This window comes from Lepidochelys olivacea, assembly GCF_965140295.1.
Source record: "Lepidochelys olivacea isolate rLepOli2 genome assembly, chromosome: 2".
Lineage (NCBI taxonomy): Eukaryota > Metazoa > Chordata > Testudines > Cheloniidae > Lepidochelys > Lepidochelys olivacea.
Genome location: NC_140412.1, coordinates 181,110,263 through 181,135,654, shown reverse-complemented (window position 1 = coordinate 181,135,654; position 25,392 = coordinate 181,110,263). Strand labels below are relative to the sequence as shown.

General features: G+C 40.1%; 1 protein-coding gene across 5 annotated transcripts in view; it reads right to left on the bottom strand.

Moving 5' to 3' along the window:
- The window catches only part of ELMO1 (engulfment and cell motility 1), a 417,156-nt gene that overhangs the window by 18,870 nt on the left and 372,894 nt on the right, over positions 1-25,392 (bottom strand). For all 5 annotated transcript variants that reach the window (XM_084621572.1, XM_084621573.1, XM_084621576.1 and 2 more), the window contains 2 exons: positions 19,753-19,916; positions 12,265-12,377 (listed from right to left, as the gene is read on the bottom strand). In XM_084621572.1, the coding sequence (XP_084477698.1) occupies positions 12,265-12,377; positions 19,753-19,916 (277 nt within the window). The remainder of the gene's footprint in view (positions 1-12,264; positions 12,378-19,752; positions 19,917-25,392) is intronic.

Below are 25,392 nucleotides of genomic sequence, written 5' to 3'. Positions count from 1 at the left end.
GTCACTGCCTGCCAATTCCCTTTTTGAAAGAATAACTCCAGACTCCCAGCCAGGTACCAAGTGTACCACAGCACCTCTAATAAACATTCCACAGTATGCTGTCAAAAATGCAATTTTGTTACACCTGAACTACGACTCGCCTAAAACTTTGAGCAAGGTTGGACAAAATGGTGGTTAAAATGCTAGTGCCTGCCTAGTGGCTTGTCTACATCACCACTCCCAACATATCTATCACCAGTGGAGTGGCACCCATGGTGAGAAATTTTAGGGGAAAGGTTAGTATAGACACAGTCCCAGAGTACCAGACTAGCTTCATGAGCCTGACATTTTTAGGAATCCTATAAGTCCCACTGTCCCTGCTTTAAAATAAATTAAACAATCACCTAATGGAGAGACATGATTGAACATCATAGATTTTTAAACTGTGCATGTGATCCCCTCTCTTAGCTATTTTTCACTGTGTATTAGCTTTTTTCACTCAGCAAATGTGCAAAAATATTTGGAAAATAATAAATGCAAATATTTTTCTATTTATGTAGCACCTTCTCCTGAAAGAACTCAGAGCACTTTATGAACTAGGGTGAGAGACTCTAATTTCAGTTACACAAAATTAATCTGGAGCAACCCCAGAGTTAATTGATTTACTTTTGTGTGCCTGGGTTTAGAGTCTCGTGCTATGTACATAAAGTGCCACTGAAACACAGCTATCCCTGGGATGGAGGGCTGCAGGTAACCAGCACATAGTGTGTTGCACAGCACTGGGGAGAAGGGAAGTTGTAGTCGAGAAACCAGAAGCCTCTGTGCTTACAAAAATTTTATAGGGGCTTCATAAGAGAGCAGACAGGGCCCTCAGTTTATATGGTCTTATATGAAGGACCCATAAAAAACTGCTTGGCATTCAATTTATGAGTCTTGGAAGAATGTATGGTTGAATTAATTCTCCCTGGATTTGAACCTCTGGTTCTAGGTAGCTTTACCAGAAATGTTTCAAACCTAATGCTTAAAAAAAACATATCCTGCCCCCATCCAGCACTGGAACAACTTGTCCTTTTCGTTCATAAAAGAGGCATTCCTATTAAATACAGTATCAGGATATAATCTCTAGCTCTAATAGCAACCTCATCTATTCATGAGACAGTTTTACAATTTTGGACAGTACACGAGAACATAGCTAGCAATTTCTTATGATTAAAAATATCCTTTCTTCCTATTGAAAGTCGGCATGCCCTTACTATAGTCTCAATACCTTTGGGCAATGAGTAAGTGGATGGTGTCAATAAGGACAATTAATATGAAACATGGAGAGAATCATCAAAGACTATGCACTGGAGTTATTGAAGGAGCTAAAATGGACCAGATCATTAACATTCTAATGATCAGAGTGTTTTAATAACCTTTTTCCAGCTCCAAATCTCTAAAAAACAAAAAGAAAATACAAATGCGAGTACTTACTCCTTTACATTATTTTTAGGAAGCAATGGTTTTAAACTAAGAAAGCCTAGCTAGGAAGGCCTGTAAAATGATTCCTAATGTCAAAAGGATAATTAAAGAACTAATAATCATAGACGGCAGCTCATCGTGTGTCCAGTGCAACTCTCCAGGAGTCCCATTCATAACTGCCGCCATGGTAAAACTTTGCTGGCAGGGGAAATGATTTAAATGAGACCTTCAAAAGGAACTAATGATATTCCGTCAGCTATATGGTTCCAATGACCATACTACCCAGGCTGAGAGAAGGAAAACCAGTATATTAACAATTGAAAACAGATCTCATTTTCCTTTTGTGTCTTGCCACACCCATCACAGCCATAGCTAGCTAGTTTTCAGCTTGATGCACCATCTTTAGGGATCTCCGCTTTACAAGGTATCATGTTGGTTTATAGGAGGTGTGTGAAGCAGCGCAGGTGCATGTTGCTATTTTACTACATGGTAGGTTTGGTAAATGTTTTGATTCAGTTGTTTTTTACACTAAAGGATAAACTAAAACAGGACCCATGCAAAATGATGCTAAGTAATAAGAAAAAGAGAGGACACCATGTTTATGGTTAGGACCAAGAAACGTTAAGCTGATAAAAATGCATTTTTTGTCTTCCAGCTCCAAATACCTATAAACCAATGAAAAGAAAATATAAGTGCAAGTTCTTACACCTTTTAATCATTTTTAGGAAGAAGCAGTTTTAAATCAAGAAAGCACAGCTAGGAAGGCCTGTAGAGCCTTTAAAAATGATTATCTTGGTATCGAGGTACTGAGCCGGGACTTAAAAAACTGGAAAGGAATTTCAAAATGGAACTTTAACTCTGCACTCTGTAGAGTTGTGGGTCTGTGCATATATGTGGAGAAATTTTTTCTTCCTTAGTGAAATGGTCAGATCAAAATTGGGCAGCTTGCATTTTGCCCTCAACACTGTTAGTCTTAGGCTGAGCCTGATTTCCCTTGGTAGAGATGCTCCATAGTCTAGGGCCCTTTGCTGAGAGCTGGGCACAAAACCCTTAATTTTTCATCTAATGTTATACATGCACTGATAAAACTCTTCTTTAGAATGGGTGGTGTTGTGATAATTGGGTGTAGAAATTTACCCTAATTGTTAGCCTAACTGGTAAAAAGTGGGTAATGGTTCAAGAATTATCACCATGACTTGTTACATAAAACTACTTAAGAAAAGATGTGAGAAGAAGACAGAAAGATTAAGCTAATTTAAACAAAAATAGTTTACTGAAGGACTGTGTTAAAATTGTGACTGGTAAACCAGAGAAATAGAGGATCAGAAATCAGTGGACTAAAATTGATGCTTTGGATATTAGGCCTAATTGGTGGGCGAAATAAACAGAGGATGGATTATTCCACTCATCACCTTTTCGGGGCCCTTAAAAAAAAAAAGAGAGACTTTTGGGGAGAAAAATAAAACTTTGTGCCATCACTGTGGGAAGGGTTGTTGCTGTGACACCAGACCTTGATATGCCAGTGGGGATGCTTGATGATCATTGCTGCATCAGTGAGATCACCATCCTGATACAGGTGAAATCTTGCTGTGTCTTCCCCTCCTTGCATGTTCCTTTTCATCCCGAACCCTCTTCCTCCTATTCTCTCTTTCTCTCAGCTTTTCATCTGATCATGAGATTAACTGTATTGCACAGCACCAGCATGGTGAAATGAGATGGCCCATCCAGAAATGCTCAGCCTGAGGAGGACCAGTGAAGGATAGGAACCTGACCAGACCAATCGGATGACATCCCTGAACAGGGAAGTGAGCCAGAGTCCAGAACATCCGCTATCATAGCCAACCTGCAAGTCCAAAGCATCCATCCATGTCTGACCAGTCACCTTCTATCCTAAGAACATCAACAAAAGCCGTATTTCCCCGATCTTTACTGTTCTATATCTTCTCTTCCTTCTGCGTCTGTCCATGTTGTTAAAAGCAGGAAAGACTCAATATTTAACAGAAATAACGCTTTCCTCCCTTCCACGGAGAACTGTTCGACTGAAAAGAGACTTTAACCAGTATTTACCGTCTCTGCAAAGGAACTTTGACAGGTTTTTGATTAAGTTTGTTTTTCATAATCAGTCAATTTCAATGCTTTTTGCCTTGTTTTGATTTTTTTCTGTTCTTTTCCCTTTTCATGTGTTCCAATCAATACATTTCTAACCTTTGGCAAGAATGGCCTAATGTGATTCCCATTGTATTAAGCAGGCTGAGGTCTGTATATCAAACCCAAACCTTATTTAAAACTGTTTAATATTGGACAGTTTCAGAGTCATGTTCACACCTTTAACTCTTTAGGCCCATAAATTTATCTAAATTAATACAACAGTAGTTTCTGGGAGGATAACTTGTTGCTATAAGAAACAATATTGAGTGACAAAGAAGGGCCATGATTTATTGGTACTCACAACTACCATGCTATTAAAACCACCTAGCCAGTTCTTAAGTCTGGTTTGCTCATTCTCGTTGAATTACTGATGTTATTAGGGATACCAGCATGATTACTAAGATTACAACTAGATAGATAATAATACAGTTCTCACAGTGCCTTCCATCTGAGGACTTCAGAGAGCTTTATAAACACTAATGATCTGATCTTGGCAATCAAGTACAGTAAGTATTATTTTTCTCATGTTTACAGATGGGGAACCTGGAGGACAGAGGGCTTAAAATGGCTTTGCCCAAAGTATTTTAGAAAATGTGAGGCTGAACTTGGAATAGAACACAGGTTACCTGATTCCCAGTCCTCTGCCCTAACCCTAATTATTGTTCCTCCCTAGACCTGTACACTGGAAAAGGTTAAATTCACTCATTTTCCATTGGCTCATTTTATCATCCCTTTACTTCACTATGCCAACTATCCTCTAGGCTTAACTCACTCCTGTGTGTGTCAGCGGGTAGAATTTTCAGTCCCATCCCAAAATTCATCCCTTGGGGAAGGACAGGCAGCTATCCATCAGGCATCTTGCCTGGCTGGGCCAGGTTTAGTTTCACTGGGTTTATACTCAATCAGTATGTTACAGGGTGCTCTACCAGTATTTATAGCTGATGGAATCTTCTGTCTTGCTGGCCCCACTCGCTTTGTGGTTTGTACCGAGTGCTTCAGATTCCCAACTACTGCTGTGACCCTCTTCAGGGCATATTTTCTGCAGGGGACTCAAAGCTTGCCACTAGAGGAAACTGGACCAGTTAACTGTACTTTTTCTATAAAATCTGAAAAAAACAGAACATTTAAACATCCCTCTTCCAAGTATATGGCAGCTGGTGTAATTAAGTAGAGTTGCTAGAGAGTCTTCTTTTAGAAACCAAGTTTAAATGCTCTGATTTTTAACCTTCTAAAGAATTTTTTGCTTAAAATATTTGATCTTCAAACTAGAGCTGCAGGAGCCTGTTAACTAAATGCCATCTTGAATGCAGTGTTTTTGTAGCCATGCTAGTCCCATGATATTGGAGAGACAAGGTGAGTGAGGTAATAGCTTTTATTTGACCAACCTGTGTTGATGAGAGAGACAAGCTTTCAAACACAGAGCTCTTCTTCAGGTCTGGGAAATGTACTCAGAGTGTCACAGCTAAATGCAAGGTGGACCAGACTGTTTAGCATAAGTAGTTAACACATTTCAAGGGACCATTAAAGGTAAAGTGGCCAGTTAACACTTCTCCATTCATGGGTAGAGGGAGGTAAAAAAAAAAGTTAAGGGGTCTGTGTTCATAGAATCATAGAATATCAGGGCTGGAAGGGACCTCAGGAGGTCATCTAGTCCAACCCCCTGCTCAAAACAGGACCAATCCCCAGTTTTTGCCCCAGATCCCTAAATGGCCCCCTCAAGGATTGAACTCACAACCCTGGGTTTAGCAGGCCAATGCTTAAACCACTGAGCTATCCCTCCCCCTCAAGTGGGTATATATTGGATTTATGGTTTATTAAAACAATGTCTCTATTCAGTCCATGATTTTTAGTGTCTCGCAAAGTTACAAATTTAAGCTCCCGGGCTTTCTCTGTTGAAGTTATTGCCAAACACATCCATTTCATTCTCACCCATAATAATTTTACATTCAACAACAAAACACTTCGTTCAAACCATGGGGGCAGCCATGGGTACTAGGATGGCTCACCAATATGCTAACCTCTTCGCAGGCCACCCTGACAAAGAATTTCTGGACAAATGCCCAAGAAACCAACGATATACCTGAGATACATTGATATTTTCAGCCTCTGGCTAGATAACCTAAATTCCCTCATGGATTTTCCACTACAACTTCAACAACCACCACCCACCCATTATTCTTTCTCTAGAACACTCCCACACTAACATCAACTTCCTGGACACCACAATCAGCTTCAACAATAAAGACTAGTAAATTTGTTAGTCTCTAAGGTGCGACAAGTACTCCTTTTCTTTTTACGGATACAGACTAACACGGCTGCTACTGTGAAACCAGCTTCAACAATGGAACTCTACAGACAAGTATATACAAGAAACTCCTGGATCACCACACCTACCTTCACAGATCCAGTAATTGCCCCGAACACATGAAGAAATCTGTTATCTATAGCTAGGCACTCAGATACCACAGAACATACTCTGCGGAGAAAGTTTGGGATATACACCTGAACACACGTAAAACTGCCTTTACCAAACAAGAACATTTCACCAGAGAAGTAGATCGCATCATGGAATGGGTCACTCAAATACCCTGAGAGAATCTGCTTCAATACAGAAATAACCCTCTTCCAACTGCACACCTCTTGTAACACCTACCATCCAACACTGGCACCAATACGGAGTATCATCAAACAAGTATAACCCATACTTAATGGGGGCCACATCCTGAAAGAAATCTTTCCTCAACCCCCACTTCTGGCCTTCGAACAACCCCGCAACCTCTGCATGCTCATCATCAGAAGTAAGCTCCCACAGATCAAGTCACACCAACTTAAAGTGGCACCAGAACAACAGATACAACCTGCAGACACATCTCCACTTCTATGATGATCAACACCCCACACAACACACCTTTCAAGATCCATGGGTCCTACACATGCCTGTCACAATGTGGTGTACCTCATCCAGTGCACTAAATGCCCCAAGAAAACTGTGTGTGTGAAATGTGACAATCATTATGCTCTTGAATGAATACACACAGAAAAATAAGAGACAAAACCATCATATCACAAAGCACTCACTCAATATCTGACCTTAGTCCTCATCCTCAAAGAAACCTGCACCACACCTTTAAAGACAAACCTGGGAACTTAAATTCATCACTTTGCTAGATACTAAAAATCATGTACTGAATAGAGACACTGGATTTATGGCTTATTACAAGTCTATAACCCACTTAACCCTTACCCCCCACCTTGCCATCTTCTTTTTCTTCTCCCCCTCCTCTGACTTGAGGGGTGTTAATGGGCCACATCACCTTGAATGGCCATTAACTACTTATGCTAAACAATCTGTTCCACCCTTGTATTTCGCTGTAACACTCTGAGTATATTTCCCAGACCTGACGAATTCTATGTAAACTTGAAAGCTTGTTTTTCTCACCAACAGAAGTCGGTCCAATAAAAGATATTACCTCATCCACCTTGTCTCGCTAAATTGCATCTTACCACTTTGTTAAATTTAGGATTCCAGCTCTCAAATTGTGGTCTGGGGACCATTGGTGAGCACTTGCTGATGGTCTACCTAGTGTTGGCTCTTCACATGGTGCTGTTTCCAATTGCATTAAAGGCAGCTAAGATACATTAAATGGTTTCCTAATATTACTGTTCCATGTAAACTGTATGCTGTGGGTGCCACAACAGTATTATATGATTAGGACCAGGAAAGGAAGTGGTCCACATGGTCACAAACAGGAGAAGAGATGGCCCATGTTCCAAGTTTTATACTGAAATACAATCCACACTGTAAGCAATTAAAGAATCCTTGGGCAAAAAATTCACACCAAGTACAGCCTGTGGTCTTGTAGTGCTATTAGAATACAGGTAACTAAATGACCTTGCACATTTCAATATTGCTATGGGTAGATTCATATTTTTCTTTTCAATGTTTTGAATTTATATTCAAGTACTTTTTCTCCCTCTGTAAATGGTCTTTATTTATGATTTTAATTAACCTGCATATTTAGACAGAGATCATTGTGGCCTACATAAGACTTCTATGTGAGCCTTAATTAATTGATCTGCAGAGCTACTTGAGGTATTAGGCTAACCAATTACCCCTCAACAAACTCTCAGATTTCTATTTTTGCATTTTTATTTTTATAAAACAAGAGTAGGTGGAGGAGGCTGCCTGTAGAAAAGAAAATGCTGCAGAAACTAAAAGGAGAAAGGATGTGTTTTGAATTAACTATTTTCAATTAAAGCTGATTCATCTCTACTCCTGGTTAGTGGAGGCATTTAGCACAAACTGCAAAGGACTTTTTTCCCCTTTAAATTCCTATCGCAGGTCCTCTTCAAAAACATGCTGCCCCTGCGTTGTTAATTTCAAGGGTTATATAACCAGGCTTCCTCCTCCATGCAAAAATTACTACTCAAGAGTCTTTAGCTGCAGTACATAGTTTCCCACTTTATGAAGATTAAAGAGAAATTGTATGTTATTAAAGACAAAAGGGCATTTCTTCCAAAATAATGCACCCGGCAACATAAACCATGGGTGTGCTGGGTGACAATGTCAATATATCTATTTTGCCCAATAAAACTCACTTACAGGAAGGCTTTTCTACTACTTAGCTCCACCAGAAATAACTTGGAGAGTTTCTGAGTGCTCTGTGGGCTTTTGCTTGGCTCTCTTCCCCTTTCTTTCCAGGCTAAACTATGGCAGCAGACAGATCACTCCACGTTCTGAACTGGCTAACTGCCAGACGACAGTCACCATTTTAATAAAATGGTGATTCATGAAGCATTATGCTCTGACATTACACAATGGCCTAAGAGCGCACAGTCTGTTTTCCCATTTCATTCTTCTTTATTCAGAAAGGTTTCAGAGTAGCAGCCGTGTTAGTCTGTATTCGCAAAAAGAAAAGGAGTACTTGTGGCACCTTAGAGACTAACAAATTTATTTGAGCATAAGCTTTCGTGAGCTACAGCTCACTTGGCTGTAGCTCATGAAAGCTTATGCTCAAATAAACTTGTTAGTTTCTAAGGTGCCACAAGTACTCCTTTTCTTTATACCAGGAAAAAGTTCTCATATTCTGTGGAAGCTTTTGGGGGTAATATATAGGGAAGTGCTCACTCTCTCTCTCTATTTTAATCAACAAGCTCTTCAGAAGTTCTGCTAGGGCAACAATCAAAGACTTCTTGATATAGCGAGAGAGCTCATGCTGTTATGATAACCCCATTTTCAAGTACAAAAGGCAGTGATATGACTGCAGATATTCCATATTCCATTTCAAGACCACCCCACTGAGGCAGTCATTGGCTTGGAGGATTTCCAGCTAAATCCAAATTTGAAAAAGATTTACCCCTCTGAGAGTGACAGAGTTTGCAAGCTCTCTACTCATTATTTCTTAAGTCAATTCTTCAACCCACTGTGACTACCCATGTGTATCCTACCACCTGTTCAGACAACAGTCTTAATAGAAGTTTGCTCTGGAGTCTTTATCACAGAATAATGCCAGTTAATTATTTTTTAAATGGGCAATTAAATGGTTTTCGTTTCTGATGGGTGGCCGTGTTAAGATACCTCTTTGCACATTCTGCAGACTTGGAACATTTGCCCCAGGTGTTATATTAAAAAAAAATCATAAAAAGGATGGATCAAGATGCAGACATAATAAATCAGAGCAACTACATGACCTTACTGTTGTAACCATTTTCCTTTCTCTTACTGCCCCCCATTGTTGCTGGGTTTTTGTTCTTTTTCCAGTTACTTATCTTGTTAAGACTAAACTTTCAGATTTGAGGAGATTGGCTCAACTTGTGTGCACAGAAGAGAGGTGAGAAGAAAACTCATGGAGGCTTCCCCACTTCGCACCCATTATTATTAGCTATTTATATTGCAGTAGCACCTAAAAGCCCCATTCAAAGAACCAAGGCCTCATTGTACTAGGCACCACAGACACACGTAACAAAAAAGACACTCCCTGTCTCAAATTGCTTACAGTCTAAGTAAGCCCATCACGGTCCTTACTTTTTACTGGGCACAAGGTCTCTGTGAGTTTAGCATCAACAGCATCACTAGCTTCCTTGATACCAACGTGTGGGAGGAGAAGCATATGCAAGCGCCTTTGCAAAAAGTGGTGCAGCAGCTGTCCCTGAATCAGTAAAAATGTATGCTAGAGCTCCTGATGGGGCGCGGTGGAGGGCACCCCCTTCAAAGTGCAGAAGTATCCTAAGGGCACAGTTATAGCCCATAGATAAGTCAGCTCTTTGGGCGAGTGTGGTGGGTTTCATTCATCCCTTGAGCACCCCATTGCCGTCTGGTCATGGTACTGCCATTCTCTTCGGCTACCAGTGTCCTCCTGCAGACTGTCAGACGGCCTCTGTGGGCCTTATGTCGCTGGGCCCTTCAGGGGTACGACAAACTCAAAAATTAGAAACAGGTCTTTGCCCATCAGGGCCAATAATAAACAAACTAGTTTCTTACTCTTTCTGGGTTTAATTCCCTGCCAGGGATTGAATCAGCAGAGTTCCTTCTTATTCTCAGCCACTGACTATGGCCAATAATAGTCCCTGACCCAGCCTGGTTCCTCTGGCTGCAGCCTGTGGAGCATCCTGCCTTGCTCCTCTGGCTCCAGGTAGGAACTGACTCATTGACAGCAGGCAGCTACCTTTTATTTCAGCCTGCTGAGCTTTGATTGGCTGTTGCTGGTCCCTAGCCCTTCTGACTGCCAGAGGCCAAATCTTGCTGGTTTCCAAAGGGTTGCTCTGTTCTTCACAGAGAACTGTTTTCTGAGGTGGGGTGCAGCAGAATAGTGGGGCCTCCAGGGGGGGGCCACAAAGGCCTGGTACACCCAGTCACCAGGAGGGATCATGTCTTTTATTTGCCAGCAAAGCAGCATGCACACTTATGGTGCTGCATAAATATGATACTAAAGCAATTAATTTGATTGTCCAATATAGTTCTTTGCAAGGCATGGTGCAAGGAACTTTTTGACCATGGGCCAGATTTTAAACTTGTGTAAATTAGTATAATTCTGTTGAAGTGAATGGAGCTACACCAATATACACCAGCTAAGAATCTGGCTCATGTTTTTTTGAACTGACACTAGTTTAAAACAATCCATTACTTAAAGAACCAAAAATATTCCATCTTTCCTGTAGAGATTTTCCCAAAAACGTTTTACCCAACCTCTTTCCTCTCTCCCCCCGCAGAACTTTGGTGGTTCAAATAAAACGGATCCCAGATCCAAACAATCCCAGGATTGTGGTTTGGTTTAGCTAAAACCAAAGCCAGGTGATGATGGCCAAACCAAAGCAAGTCTCTTTGACCACTCAGCAACTGTGCAGAAGATGCTGCTGAAAATGTATGTTACATGTCTCTGTGGATCTGTGTAAACATTTATAATGGCACACTGATGTTTTTTTTCCCCTTTCTGAAAATCCTGTGCAATTGGTTCATTACATATTATTAAACATTAAGATTATAACGATTTAAAGCTGAATGATTTGGCCATCTTTTCTTCATCTTCATCCTGGAAAATTTTCCAATTTGCAATTTTCCAAAAACATCCATCAGCTTTGGTTAAGGATGGTGCACTGCTTATCTTCTAGGATGAGAATATTGCAGGGACTATATTTTATGCACAGAAAGCTGCCTTTCACATCAATCTCTAGTTCTCAAATATTTCTCTCTCTAGAATCTACTCTCTCTAGAATCTACTCCTAGCTTTTAGAGTTTTCTAATTCATGTTGCATTTACAGTAAAAATAAAAGTATAGAAATGTGAATCTCATCAAAATGCGGGTGGGAGTGTCTGGGTGTATTGAGGCAAAGTTTGGAACCAATTTTGGGTAGCATGTTGAATCCACAGTTTCTCATCTGAACTTCTGCTCCTGGGGAAGAAGGGGGCTACTGTTAGGGGAAAACAATCATGTAGACTGTGGTTTGGTAAAGTGAACTGTACAATCCAAATCTGAGCAATGGTGCACGTAGCTGAGAAGATAGTTTTTCTATGCCTATAATTTATTCATCCCAAGGGGCACAGGTTATGGATTTGAGTACTTTTTAAAATCTGCTAGCTTTTGAAATATTTAAGCCTCACATTATGTTTAATGTAAATGATCATAAAAGAAGAAAATTAAGGACAGGAAGTGACTAGAGACGGGTGGTGAGTTGTGCTCACCACAAGTAAAAGTGATGGGCCTTTGATGAGGTATATAAATAATTAGTAGCACAATTTAAAAGCAGTCTTTTAAAAAAGAACGTTCAGGTTCTGAATACCACAGTCGCTGTGTGTTATTAATTTACAACCTTATTTTCCAGAGAAAGGTAGAGCTTTTGACCTTGTCATCAGCAGGGTACCAGAAGATCAAGAGAGCGTGCAAGGTATTTAGCTCTTGGTGCAAAACCATTGCTTCAGATTTTTGACAAATGCTAGGCCTAAAACGACTGGACCTATTCCACAGGTCAGAGTTCATATGAGGAAAATTCAAAAATTCCCACTGAAGCATAGGACACTCAAGAACGAAATTAACTAAAAGATTTCTTGGGTAATTCCTTGAAAGAAAAGTCTTAATAGTTGGATCTAAAAACAAACACTGCCAATAAGTTATGCTCTTGAGCTAAACTAGAATAGAGAAACAACAGTGAAATGCCAGACTATCCAGGTCTGAGCAGTACCTTGTCGCCGTCGACTATTGAGTTTCCTAAAGCAGGTGCCTTCTACAAGTCGGTTAAGACGTTGTTGCTTGATGAGCTCTAAGATTTCAGGCTGAATCTTCTCTTTTAGCTCCCTGGAACAAACAAAGCAAAACCAGGCACTTTTTAGATTTATTCACATACCATTTTTTCTCACTGCGATAGACAGCCTCATGAGAGGCTGAGCTTGATTTTGGGGATAGTAGTCTTACTCCAGCACCCAGTCTGCTTCAAGGAGGGAAGTTTGTCTAATGGCTGGCGTGCAGGAATGGGAGGTCCTATTCACATCACGGTCAGTAAGTCAGTATGTGGCCTAAGGGAAGCAATTTAACCTACTTGTGCCTCAGTGAACCCATCTATAAAATAATACTTAGTATCATACATCATAAAGGCATGTGATGCACCTCACAGGATTATTGTGATGCTTACTTGATAAATTGACGCAATGTTCTACGAAAGTGCACCTGTTATCATTATTATTTAGTAAAAGAGAGAAAAGATAATGCAAGCTATACAGTCTGAAACACCAAGAGAAAATAGTGAGCAGTCCCAATTCCAGCTCAGACAAAATAATAACTGATTATACTGGATTGTTTTTATTTCCATATCGCTCTATGAATTTACTACCATATGGAGTTTGTTGAAAAGTTCCATAGATTTTGATACTAATGTGTATCTAGCGTTAAATGTTGATTTCAGACACTGTCTAAGGATGCACAAGTGACTGAATTCATTGGCTATCTCCTTACTTAGATTCATTAAGAATATATAAAGGAGAGGTTTAAACATCAACTTGACAGCAAATCTAGTAAGACTAAGATGTAACTGAATGTGTAGAGGATTCATAAAATATGAAGGGTGTCAAGACCATAATTTTGGGTTGCTGTGTGAATAAAGTAATACCAGACATCATTCTGTATAGCAGTAATCACAGTCAAGACTCAGGAAAGGAGTGCAGTTTTAGAGGTGAACCAAAATTCCTCCCCTCTGGAAAACATCAGACTTTCCATCTATGCTGATTGCCATGTTTACTTATCACTTCATCTCACACGCCCTCTGCATGCAGAAACCCCACTGAAAACATAGCAAGTTCTGTGCATAAAGATTGTGTCCTTAATCAGATAGGCCATAATCCTCCCAGGTACTAGTTAAATGCTTATGTATATCGGAACAGGAGTTCTTGATGCACAATCTGCTGTATATTTACAAGCTGTGAAAAATTGATCCATTCAAATATCAAGTGACTAGAACTACAGAAACAAACTACCTCTAGAAAGTGTTTTATTAGTACTCATGATTATTTTCAAATACCATAGTTTTCCCACTGAGAGCCATGGTATGAATATTCTGCATGGTATTTATATACTGTCAAAAGACTTTAGTGCTTGAATAGGTTTCTTGGTTTTCCGTGCTCTTTAGGAAAGAGACGGAGAAAAGACCCCCAAATACAACAGCAATGAGACACAATCTGGATTGGTTTAGCAATTCTTTAATACAGTGTACATCTCACTGAAATGGCCTCAAGTGTTCAAGCATAAGTATGAAGAACAGTTTGATATTTACACAGTTCAATCCAGAAATTGGATAATTATCACTAAAGTACACAGAATCATAACACTATAGAAATTAGACATGAAAACCTAAAAAGGTCATCTAGTACAGTGGTTCTCAAACTAGGGCCGCCGCTTGTTCAGGGAAAGCCCCTGGCGGGCCGGGCCGGTTTGTTTATCTGCCGCGTCCTCAGGTTCGGCGGATCACGGCTCCCACTGGTCGCGGTTCGCCGCTCCAGGCCAATGGGGGCTGCAGGAAGCGGCATGGGCCGAGGGATGTGCTGGCCGCCCTTCCTGCAGCCCCCATTGGCCTGAAGCGGCGAACCACGGCCAGTGGGAGCTGCGATTGGCCGAACCTGTGGACGGAGCAGGTAAACAAACTGGCCCGGCCCACCAGGGACTTTCTCTGAACAAGCAGCAGCCCTAGTTTGAGAACCACTGATCTAGTACATCCTAATGCAACTGGTCAGGCTCTGTGTTTCTTCCTCGGCCCAAGGACTTGACACAAATTGGGGGTCCTCTAAATAATAATACCTGAGAAAAATTAAATAACTCTTATTTATCCACTGCCAAACAGGTTTACCAGGTGGCTCACTGAATATAGAGAGCACATTGTCTCTGCTCTGAAGAGCTCACAGCCTACACAGACAGCGTGCAGGCAAGGCACAGGGGAAATGTGGACTTACAAATTAACAAGGTGACAGAAGTGATGCGAGGTAAATCCCACTCCCGTCTCCTCCCCTCCAAGATTGCAGTTTCCCTTTCGTTAACTCCCATGTTTCCTCCTCTCCCCCTGGAAAACACTGTTGCCCAACATAAACCAGAGACAGAGAGTGAATTTGAACGCTAACCAATACAAAAATAAATAAAACCTCTCAAAAGTGGCTCAGTATCTAAAGACAGGTTTCAGAGTAACAGCCGTGTTAGTCTGTATTCTCAAAAAGAAAAGGAGTACTTGTGGCACCTTAGAGACTAACCAATTTATTTGAGCATGAGCTTTCGTGAGCTACAGCTCACTTCATCGGATGCATGCATTCATCCGATGAAGTGAGCTGTAGCTCACGAAAGCTCATGCTCAAATAAATTGGTTAGTCTCTAAGGTGCCACAAGTACTCCTTTTCTTTTTTCAGTATCTAAAGGCTTTCTTGCCATAAGAGAGAGGGAGGAGGGGGCCTTCTCTCTCTCTACTGATATGTCCTGCAACACCGCAGTATCTGAGTGCCTGACAGATATAAATACCCTGTAATGGTGAGAAGTATTATTATCCTAGTTATTACAGAGGGGGAAATTTGGCATGTGGAGATTACTGGGAAGATTTTCAAATGCATAAAGAAGAGACAGATAACCAATTCTCACTGATTTTCAATGAGCCTTTGAAAATCTCCCTCTAGTGACTTAAGCCTAGGTCCTGTGCCTTTAGCATGAGACCATCTCCCCTTCTGCCTGGTCAGCCTTCACCCTAGTGTCGTCAGCAGCTGCTACCAGTGTAAAATTGCTCTCTACCACACTTTTTCCAGTGCTTTGTCCAACCCTGATTTAATTTTCTTAAGCAACTTGGCACCAAGTACTTCCTTTGCAAGACTATTCCAAAACCTAATTCATCTCACTGTCAGGAAGGCTTTCACTCTTACTGCTTTCAGATTATATAAAACGGGGTTGGGTACACTGAGCAATCCTGCTAATTACTATCCACGCACCTAAATAAAGGACCTTATCCTCTGAAGCATTTAAGTTTCCTCAACCACTGAAGTCAGTGGGAGTTGAGGAAGTTCAACCATTGTAGGGTTGGACCCCAAACCAGAAGAGCCACTCCACTTACTGGCAGAAATATCTCACTCTGCCTAATTTAAAAATCAAATCTGGAGAGCAGTAAGATAGAGAAACACAATTTTAAATATATTTTTGCAACATTTTTATCTCATGATTTCAGAATAGCATAAGATCCAGTTTGTGCCTGGGGAAAGGGCAAGATAGCAAGGAAAATATGAGGAAGGGATAAAACAGCTGATTGCATTTTAGTTTCTACTAAATAATTTAATTTAATGATTTAATAATCACAAGGATTAGTAAGTTGGAAGGGATCAAACACTTGAGACAGCCAAATAAGAAGGTGTCACTAACTTTATGATTCTCCCCATTGGTCTCAGCACACCATCAGCTACTTGCTTTTAAAACACACATCTAAGCAACTCATGGCTCACAAGATCTTTAGAAATTATTTTAATTTTTTAAAAAAACAACAGAGTGTTCTTTAGTACCAGTTTCATCTGCCTCTAGCCCTGTACTTTCATACTCACAGCTCAGATTCCTTCCAATCAGCAACAGTCACTTTTTCTAGAATTGGGTATTTTATAGTGTTATAATGATTTAAATTACAATAGAAAAATAATCCCAAAGCACCTTTCATCTGTTATATTGTATTCTCTCCTATCATTAATGCTTCCTGAACAGTTATTATTGACATTTTCCAGCCTAGCAGAAAATTATTAAAGATAAAAGAAAGGTATAAAAACCCAAATCCCTCCAAATGTTCCCCTCTGTGTTGCTGACTTACAAACAATCCTTCCCTAAAAACTGCTGCATTAACAAACTCCCCCTAAGCCGCTCCAGCCTCCTCTTAAACATCATAATTTTGCCTTTTATTCACCCAGCTCTACTGTTATTTAGTGTGCCAAAGAAATGACCTAGTGCTTTGCATAGCAACATGATCAGCAGAACTGCGTACACCCTTCCATCTTCTTTTCTTCTTCTGTTAGCCTTAATCCCATCTATATGGGGTCGGCACTTTTAGTCGTCCTTCTCCATTCCAGTCTGTCTTGAAGCAGTTCCTCAGAAACTCCGCAGCTAATCAAATACTTTTGTATGACAATCATCCATCTAATTCTGGATCTTCCTAACCCTTCTCATACCCTCTGCTTCTAAATTTAACACCCTGTTTCCTATATATTCTTCTGATCTTCTTTTCACATGCCCAAACCATCTAAGCCTGAATTTCTCTCAGCTTTTCTATAATTAATTCCACCATCACACTTCCCTTAATTCAGTCATTTCAAACATAATCCAGCCTGGTAACTCCAAGCATCCATTTTAACTTTTCCACTGTGTTCAAGATCTGCTCCTGCCTCCTCCTCAGTGCCCAGCATTCAGAGTCATACCAAAATGGATTTTGTAGATCTTATTTTTCAATTTGATAGGCACTCTCCTATCACAGATCATGTCGCTCACTTCTTTCCATTTAGTCCATGCCTTTCCTGTTTCACTAAAAAGTTCCTTATTGAGTTCATCATTACCCTTCACTGTTGAACCTAGGTTCTTGACTGTCCGTACCTTTTGGTAATGGTTGGGCTCCCAGACTTAGAATTCCATTGTTTTACTGCAAGGTATCAATGAATCTACTGACCACATAACCTGTTTTATTTCTCCTGATTTTCATTCTATTTCTTTCAAAAACACACCTCTATTTTTCTAACTCTTCTTCCACTTCCTCTTTGCCCCTCCCCCCCCCCCCCAAGCACTACATCATCTGCAAAAAACATGCACTGGGGGGGCCACTCTCTGGATGTCTTTTGTAAGTGCATTGAGCACCAACATGAACAAAAAGGGGCTCAGGGCAGAACCTTGATGTGCTCTGATTCCTATTAGTAACTATTCTATTTCTCCATTTGGCCTTCTAACTGTGGGTGCACCCCTCCATAGCCATTCAAAACTGATCAAATTCAAACACACCCTGTTTTCCTATGGATTTGCTGTTTTGCCAGAACTAGAAGTAGATTAAACTTGATCTCTGATGTCCCAACCACACTGTGACCTTAGGGAAACAAATTCCTCCTTGCAAAACTGAGCTAATGCAATTAATAAATAAAATCATAATAATTAATAATTAATGCAACCATTCCCACTTCAAACTCAAACAAAAGTTTATTTGGAGCACTGTAGTCCAAAAGTTTGAAGAGCTGTAACTTCTGTATTTTATATGTGGGAACACCAGCAAAAAGGCTCAGTCATGCTGGGTCCGTGAATAGTTACCATCCATTAGCCACATCCTAATACAGCTCTTAATAAGGCTACTGACTTTATATTCAGTTGGGAACAATTTCTTTCTAAGTACCTGCAATTCTTTAGGTCTCTGTGGAGACCAAAACTACCTTCTCTGGCTCGTTCTCTCTTTTACACACAATGGATTCATGATTTTGTACTTGCGTCATTAGTAGCATCTACACAGTTTGTGAGAATTCAGTACATGGAGCCAAATCACAGGGGAAACTAAAAGAGCACTTTCCCTTCACAATCAAGAATAAGTGATCAGAGATGCAATCAAAATGGAAATTCATAGAATTTAAATCACCATGAATACAGTCATGATTGTTTAAATAGCTTAGTTATTCATTTCTTAAGCTTAACATTTGTCTTGGATCTGAAATGAGTTTCTTTAACATTTCCACTGCTTTTATTTGGATCATGGAATGCATTCATTACATTTTGTGGATGCAGACTATACACTGTGACAATGATTAGCAACCCTGATATTTGGAATCAGAAAGCTTGTGCTGCACTAGCAAATTTCACCATGGTAGGCAAGGCTCAAAGTGAATATAAATAGTATAAATAGTTGACCTGTATTGCTGATAAATAGTTGACTCACTGGGAAAGTGAGGAAAACAAGAAGCTTTGGGGACAGGTGTAGCACCACTAAACTGCTTTGAATCTCTGTGGGTTACAAAAGATTGGCAAAGAACTGCTCTGAAGTGTAGGGATGCAAATCCAGTTTTGAACAGATACAAGACTACAGGTGATATCAATTCTAACTGGGTGCTAGGTCCTATCATTCTAATAATGTGAAGACATAAAAGAATCACTGTCCCTTTGATTCCAGTTAGTATTATTAAAGTTTGTAACTCTGCTTAGTTTATGCTTTCACCATTGTCCTGTCAGAGAAAGGCCCGCAGAGTTTGCACATACATGTAGTTTTGCAGATAAACCAAACCCAGAGTCTCATACATGAATCCTCTTGAACTCCGGAGTGATGGAACTGAAATACCTAAATACAAATCCATCTTTACAGTTTCGTCCCATTCAACTTCAAACGTGGCCAACATTTCATGAAATTTTGGTTTAAGATGACGGAACTCTCACAGATTCTCAGCTGATTATCTCAAAAGGTTTCTGCTAGTCTGGATCAAAAGACATGAGATTTGAGCACCACTGAAGATAAACCTGCCCCAAGTCACTAGTTTGGTTTCAAGCCCTACCCCAGTGCAGATCAAATGTCATGTCCATGGCTCATCTCTAGGATTTTCACATATAATGGAGATGAAGACATTTTGAGAAGCAGACGCAAGCTATAATAGAGGTACCACAATTGATACGTAGCATTAGACCATATGAAATGGGTATTACACTGCATATATATTAACAAGAAATCACCTAGAAATAAGTAACTGTACCTGACTAACATCAAAGATAACACAAGCAAAAGAAAAGATGACACTATCACTCAAACACTCTTTTATGGAGCAAATTTATACTGGTGCTATTGCTCTGGGCTATTTACCTGGCTCAGAGAAGTGATATTTTGAATCTTTATGGGGCATTGGACAGAAGACAAAAACTCATGTTAAAAAAAAAATGTGCACGCATAACAACACAAAGCATGGAAATGTCAAAGCATTATTTTCTGCAAATAAGTCACGCTAGGCCCTATAGGGATTAGCCAAATCTGTTTGAACCTAACTCAAAGAAACAGCTGAGATTTGCAGCAGAAGAAAACATATGCACTTCAATCAGATGCTACTCCATTGCTTTTGAGCAGTGCTCCCTGGGCAATTTTTCCCCTGGGTTCCCCCTGAACAGTTCACAAATTTCATTCACATTTCTTAGTCCTTCCATGCAATAAGTGACTTAGAAAGGGGAAAGTACTTACAGAATTGGACGAGACTGGAAATCTTCCTGGTTCATCCTCTCGGATTGACGGATTTTCAAAATTTCCGTGTAACTTAGATTCTGAAGTTTACTTTTGAATTGGTCCAGAGAACTAGGCTTGGTAGTGAGTGCTCTCATTATTTGCTCTTTCACCACCTGCATTACCTGTGGATGAAAGCAAAAAAGTATTATTTTTTTAACTCTTTGGTTTTGATTTCAAATAATATTCCAGTATATGCTGCAATTAGGTGGTGTGGAAAACAGGTGAATTTTAATAATTATCAATTAATGATCACAAAGCAAATTTTGTACCACAGAGTGCAAAGGAGTTAACCTCTAACTGGATGCCACATTTAACAACAAGGGCTCATTTACAGTACAATAAATAATCCTCTTGGGGGACTCACTTACAATACAGTTATCTTCTAATACTGTTAAAATGCGATTCCTGTTTTCTAGTGTGAATGGAACTGTCACCGTCTTACAGTACCATGCTATAGCCCTGCTTTGTCCAAGGTTTGGGGACACAGGAGTAACAGAGGGTTGTGTCTCTTCTACACTATGAGATAGAACTACATGTTAATCATGTAAGGGAAACCAACCAAATGGAATGCCCCAACATAGTTGTTATTGTAGATAATTGTATAGTCTGTAAGAGTCCAGAGACTGAAGTCGCTCCCTCGTTTCTGCCAACGCAGCCCAGGCTGTGGGCCCCCTTCAGAAAGTCTACGTTGAGACAGAATGCAGCAGTGCAAACTGTTGGGGGTCTGGACGTGGGTGGATAGCTCACAAAGCTGGGGAGCACCCATGAGAAGGGCTTTATAGCACTCCCAGTGGAGTTTAAAGCTGCCCTCCCCAGCAGAGGGCAGTAGCAAAGTCCGATAACTGCAGTAGTTTGCTCCACTCTGTACTGCATATGGGGAGGGGAGCATCTGATATATATATGCAGGTATAACTACTGTGTGATTATGATGTGCTTTTCTTTTTCATTCCAGTTTCCTCCCCCTTTGCCTTTCTTGAGACTATTTGGTTCAACCACTCGAGTTTCAACCTAGGCCTAGAGGGTCACTGATCTTCACACTGTTTCAGGAAAGGTGTAGAGTACATAGCGAAGGAAATGAAGCTAGTAACAAAAGAATATAACATCGGGAGAGGGTGATCAATTTTCTAAGGTTGTTATAGGATTGCTTTTGAAGCAGTGCCATAAAAAAAATGCAGACGAAAGAATTAGAATGAAATGAAATGAAAAGAATTAGAATGAAAATGTCTGCACAACAGAGAGATATCTGCATATTAACTATTTTACCAGGAGAAAACTGTTGAGACACAGTTAACTTAGGGGATTTGTTTGGCACCAGTACCCATAAATATATATCATAGATTGATCTCTCTCTCGCTCGCTCTCTTTGCTTCTTTCCTCACTGCTGGTACAAATCACATACTTTGAAATGCTTATCTGATTCTGTCTTTAGGTGGAGTGGGGGAAAAAAAAAAACCAGTTTATCAGACTTAAAAAGATTTTTCTCCCTCACAGCCAAGCCAGGCTGACAAGGAGGAGGAAATAGTAACATTCAGTCCAGATCAAAGCAGATCTGTGATAGGAATTAACAGCTGGGAAAAGAGGATAGAAAATATTCTTGCATCTTTTTTTTTCTTTTCTTTTATTCCTTCATCTTCACTAATATTTCTAAAAATGGAAGCTTGATCCCTTAGAAGACTACGCATTCTGAAAACTTTTCTTTTCCCAAATGTGTGTACGTAACTCTTTTAGTTTCACTGCATCAACCTTGAAACTGTCATCATCTGAGCTGTGTTTCTGACATTAATTTCTTGAGATGCAACATCCCTTTTAGCTATGAGCTATACACTCATTCTAGTCTTGCTACCAGGTGCAGTAAGCAAATCGAAGCAATTAAAAAGAGATAAGAAAAGCTCTCTATTGCATGAACTACACACTCCTGAGCTTTTTGCAACAATCCATTTCCAAAAGATGATGCAGTTTTTTCCCCTCATAGTTCTGTCTCTTCAATCAGGTACAAGTTTACATTTCCGCACCTCCTTTCAAAGGCTCATTTTCTGCTGCCCTTACTCAGAGGAGCCCTTTACTTTGAGTATGTACTTGCAGAGTAAGATACTACTCTTCATAAGTTTGGTAGACTGGCCCAAACAAAGTAGAGGGTCCTATCAATCAATCCACACATTTTAATATCCCTATAATTGGGCTATATTTATAAGATTTTTTTAAGGATAACTCATCAGTAAAAAATATCTAGGATTCTTTATTCCATGTTTCAGCTGCTGTTCCTTTCACCACTTACAGGGATGTCTGCTTTCAGGTGGATGCTGTCTGCAGTCCACCAGATTAACTAGTTAAAAGTGGTGTTTTTATTGGCATGGGGTCAGTGATTGACTCGGTTGCCTATTTCAAAGAGGATTTCTGCATACTTTTAAATTGATCATTTAAGAGGAACAACTTTTCTTATTGGCTACTTTCACAATATAGCAAACAGATTACACAAGTCCAAGTACTAAATATGCCATCCCTGGCTACTGATTTTATATTACCCCAGATATTAAATGTAAATGAGCGCACTATCACGATGTTTGAACATGAAGGGACTGATCCAAAGTTGATGGGAATCCTCGAGGTGACTTCAATGGGCTTTGGATCAGGCCCTAAAGGAGTTTCTGGAGTCTAATGAAAGAAACGTCCACAAAAGAATAGTCAGAAATGGATGCTCCTAACATAAGGAACAGGTATGCTGCTTCTTCATAAACCCATATTAGAGAGACCAGGTTCCATCTGGTTTCTGGTTCCATCTTTCTTTTTCTGTTTTCTTGGCAGCAATTATAGCACCAGTGAAGGAAAACATGCCACCCCAGTTCAGTTTTTCTAATGAGCATGAACTTGGCACTGGGTATCCTCTCTGTCTAGATTGTTACAGGTTCTAGTTGAGCATCTTTAACATTAAGACCTCAGATAGAACATGGTTTAAAATACTGTAGTTAGCCCAGCTCTTATAGGCCCAATGCTGGACTGTTCACTGCAATAAGTTTTACATCCAACCAACAGCCATGATTTCTGCACCTCATACTATGCAGTAGCTAACTTTAAAGTACATTTTCAAATGTGATACTTAAAGTTAGTCACCTAAATAAGTGGCCTGATTCTCAAAGATGCAGAGCACTCCCAGCTTACACTGAAGTGGAGTGCTCAGCACTTCAGAAAATCAAACCATTAATTTAGATGCTAATGTTGCAAACACATGCTTAACTTTAAGATTACGAGTGATCCCGTTGAACACTCCTGCTCCGGTATTTGCAGTAGCTGTTGTAATGCAAATAATGTGTGTGTTTTCCAGTGCTATAGTCTTGAAAGCTAACCAGAGGAGAATTGTTAAAGAACGACCCAGTCCTCTCTGTGACACCTTTCCCCCCCAACAGCACAAGATGGCAGAGTCAACAGGCATGCCTTAAAACCTATTTATGTCTGCATCTGTAACTTTCACGCCATGCATCTGAAGAAGTGAGGTTTTTACCATGAAAGCTTATGCTCAAATAAATCTGTTAGTCTTTAAGGTGCCACTGGACTCCTTGTTGTTTTTGTGGATACAGACTAACACAGCTACCCCCTGATACTTAAAACCTGGTGCACACAAGAGCTAAGCGATCGGGGTGATCATCTTCTTTTTAGTGTTAGTAATGGAATGGTATTTAACAAGTCAACCTAAGTGCCATAGCTGCTGGTTGAGTCATCTCTCTAGCATTGGGAACCACTGCCAAGAACTTCTTATCTGCTCAAAATCTCTCAAGCTGAGTTGCTAGCTCTTGATTACTGCTGCTTGGGAGATTAACTGCTCTAAGCTTAGGATCAACACATTTAAAAATTTGACCTTACAGGTGTAATTAAAGGAACTCTTTTCCTCAGTATTTCTTAGGATATATCTACACTACTAGACCTATAGAGACACAACTGCAGCTACACTGCTGTAGCACTGTGGTACAGACACTTACTACAATGATGGAAGGGGTTTTTTCATTGCTTTAGTAAATCCACCCCCTTAAGGGGAGTAGTTAGGCTGATGGAAGAATTCTTCCATTGACCTAGCAACGTCTACACTGGGGCTTAAATTAGTTTACCTACGTCCCTTGTGTGTGAATTTTTCACACCTCTGGGCAACATAGCCAGGCCGACCTACGTTTTAAGCATACACCAGGCCTCCATGTTGTTAAACATAAACATTGTATATGGTCATTGCAAATGCATTTTATATATATATATATGTTTTTTTTTCCCCCATAGGACATATGCAGGATTAGATTTTGAGGGGGAACATTTTCTCCATTTTGTATCCTTTTTTAAAAATTTTTTTCTAGACTGATGCCCTGTTATGTGGTAAGGCAGAACTATGATTTGGGCAGTTTGCTAAAGGTGGGCAACTTAACTGAGAATATTCAAAGAGTTGGAGCGGTAAAAAATTAAATATATTTTTTATGTTGTGGAGCACACTGACTTAAGCCCAATTTACTTGTCTGGAATGAGATGGCGGTACCTTTCATGTCTATCGAATCTTACCTATCTACTGGATTTCTAAGTTGGCCATTACTATGTTACCTAACTTCATATACAACTTTTTAGATAGCTCTCAACATATCCTTGTTTGACCTCATCTCTGTCAAGTCACATTTTGATTAATTCTATCTTCCCACCACTCCTATCTTTTTCTCTTTTGTTCTCTCTTTCACTTTCTTTTTATTCTCTTATCTCTTGACATTGGGATTTATTTCTATGCAAATAGCAGCTTGAATTTGATGCTCAGAAATGACAAATGACAAAAATACGGCAAAGGATTTCTAGGAATGAAGTAATGTGGCTGGAGAGATAGGGAGGGAAGATGACTTCAGTAGTGGCTCATTGAATAGATTGGAGGGGGCAAGATAAGAAGAAAGAAGGCTGGAAAGAAGGGTACAGATATGAAGAAGAAGGATGGCCAGGGCAGGGACAGGGGTGTAGAAGGGTGGAATGTTGTTGTTACGGCAAAGCTGTTATAGCCGCTCAGGGCTTTGGTCCTTGGAGCTCCGGTGTTATCAGCACTTGCAGAGAGTGCAACCAGCTAATTCAGCAGACCTTGATATTACTTATAAGGAAAGACCAGAGGCATGGTTTGGTGATAAAGGCACTTGGCCAGGTTTATTGCCCTCAAGGAACAGTCCTAATGACTTGCACAACTTGCACAAGAACATTAACAACATGGCACGGAGCCAGCAGCAGGAGCCTTTGCTGTCCCCTCAGCCACACAAAGGGTTAAGGCAAGGTCTCCTGACATTTATAGATTAAGAGAAACAACTGGAATAAACAATTTACATACACCTTACGTGTTTTATGACATCTGTTTATTACTTCCCCTTGTAACTTTTTCCTGGCATTTCAGACAAAACATCCCTATTCATTATTTTGTCAAACCCTCTTATCTTGTGCTAGATTGGAGTATATTTGTATTGGCATTCTGGAAAGTATTTACACAACTATTTAGTGGCTAGTACTTTCTAGGAGTACTTATGTTTTAGCAACGCTAGCAGCAACTTTGCCAAGTTTATGTATTGGACAGTGAACTTGTAAGAATCTGCTTTAATACATGGC